This window comes from Gavialis gangeticus, unplaced genomic scaffold (genome assembly GCF_001723915.1).
Source record: "Gavialis gangeticus isolate Ggan-Ray unplaced genomic scaffold, GavGan_comp1, whole genome shotgun sequence".
Classification (NCBI taxonomy): domain Eukaryota; kingdom Metazoa; phylum Chordata; order Crocodylia; family Gavialidae; genus Gavialis; species Gavialis gangeticus.
In genome coordinates this window covers 1,488,535-1,488,937 of record NW_017729032.1, presented here as the reverse complement: position 1 = coordinate 1,488,937, position 403 = coordinate 1,488,535, and the positions used below count along the sequence as shown (strand labels likewise).

The 403-nt window shown below is 75.7% G+C and overlaps 1 protein-coding gene across 1 annotated transcript in view; it reads right to left on the bottom strand.

Moving 5' to 3' along the window:
• The window catches only part of DNHD1 (dynein heavy chain domain 1), a gene marked incomplete at its 5' end in the record, with an annotated part of 79,014 nt that overhangs the window by 54,667 nt on the left and 23,944 nt on the right, over window positions 1-403 (bottom strand). Inside the window, one exon of the mRNA XM_019523758.1 lies at window positions 5-398. Within this exon, the coding sequence (XP_019379303.1) occupies window positions 5-398 (394 nt within the window). The remainder of the gene's footprint in view (window positions 1-4; window positions 399-403) is intronic.

Genomic DNA, 403 nt, shown 5'->3' with positions numbered 1-403 from the left:
GGCTGGGGCGGGTGCGGGGGCTGGGGCCCAGCAGCTGGTCCTCCACGTCGGTGCGCCACACAGCCTCCTCGGCCAGCAGCACGCACTGCGCGGGGAAGGCGCCCGCCAGCCGCCCCCAGTGCTCGGCCAGCAGGTGCAGGGGAAGCTGTGTGGGGCCCGGGAGCTGCTCGAAGGGCACGTCCAGCTGTGCCCGCAGCGCCAGGCGCTGGACCACGCACCCCTGCAGCAGCTGGAACAGTGCCGCCTTCATGCCGCGCTCCAGCGCCTGCAGCCACTGCGCCGGCTTCTGGCCCTGCAAGGGCAGCGGGGGTCTCAGCAGCACCGTCTCTCCACAGGCACCCACCAAGCCAGCGGCCTCGGGCGGGGGCGCGGGGGGGGGCGTGGCACGGGCCGGCGGGTGGAA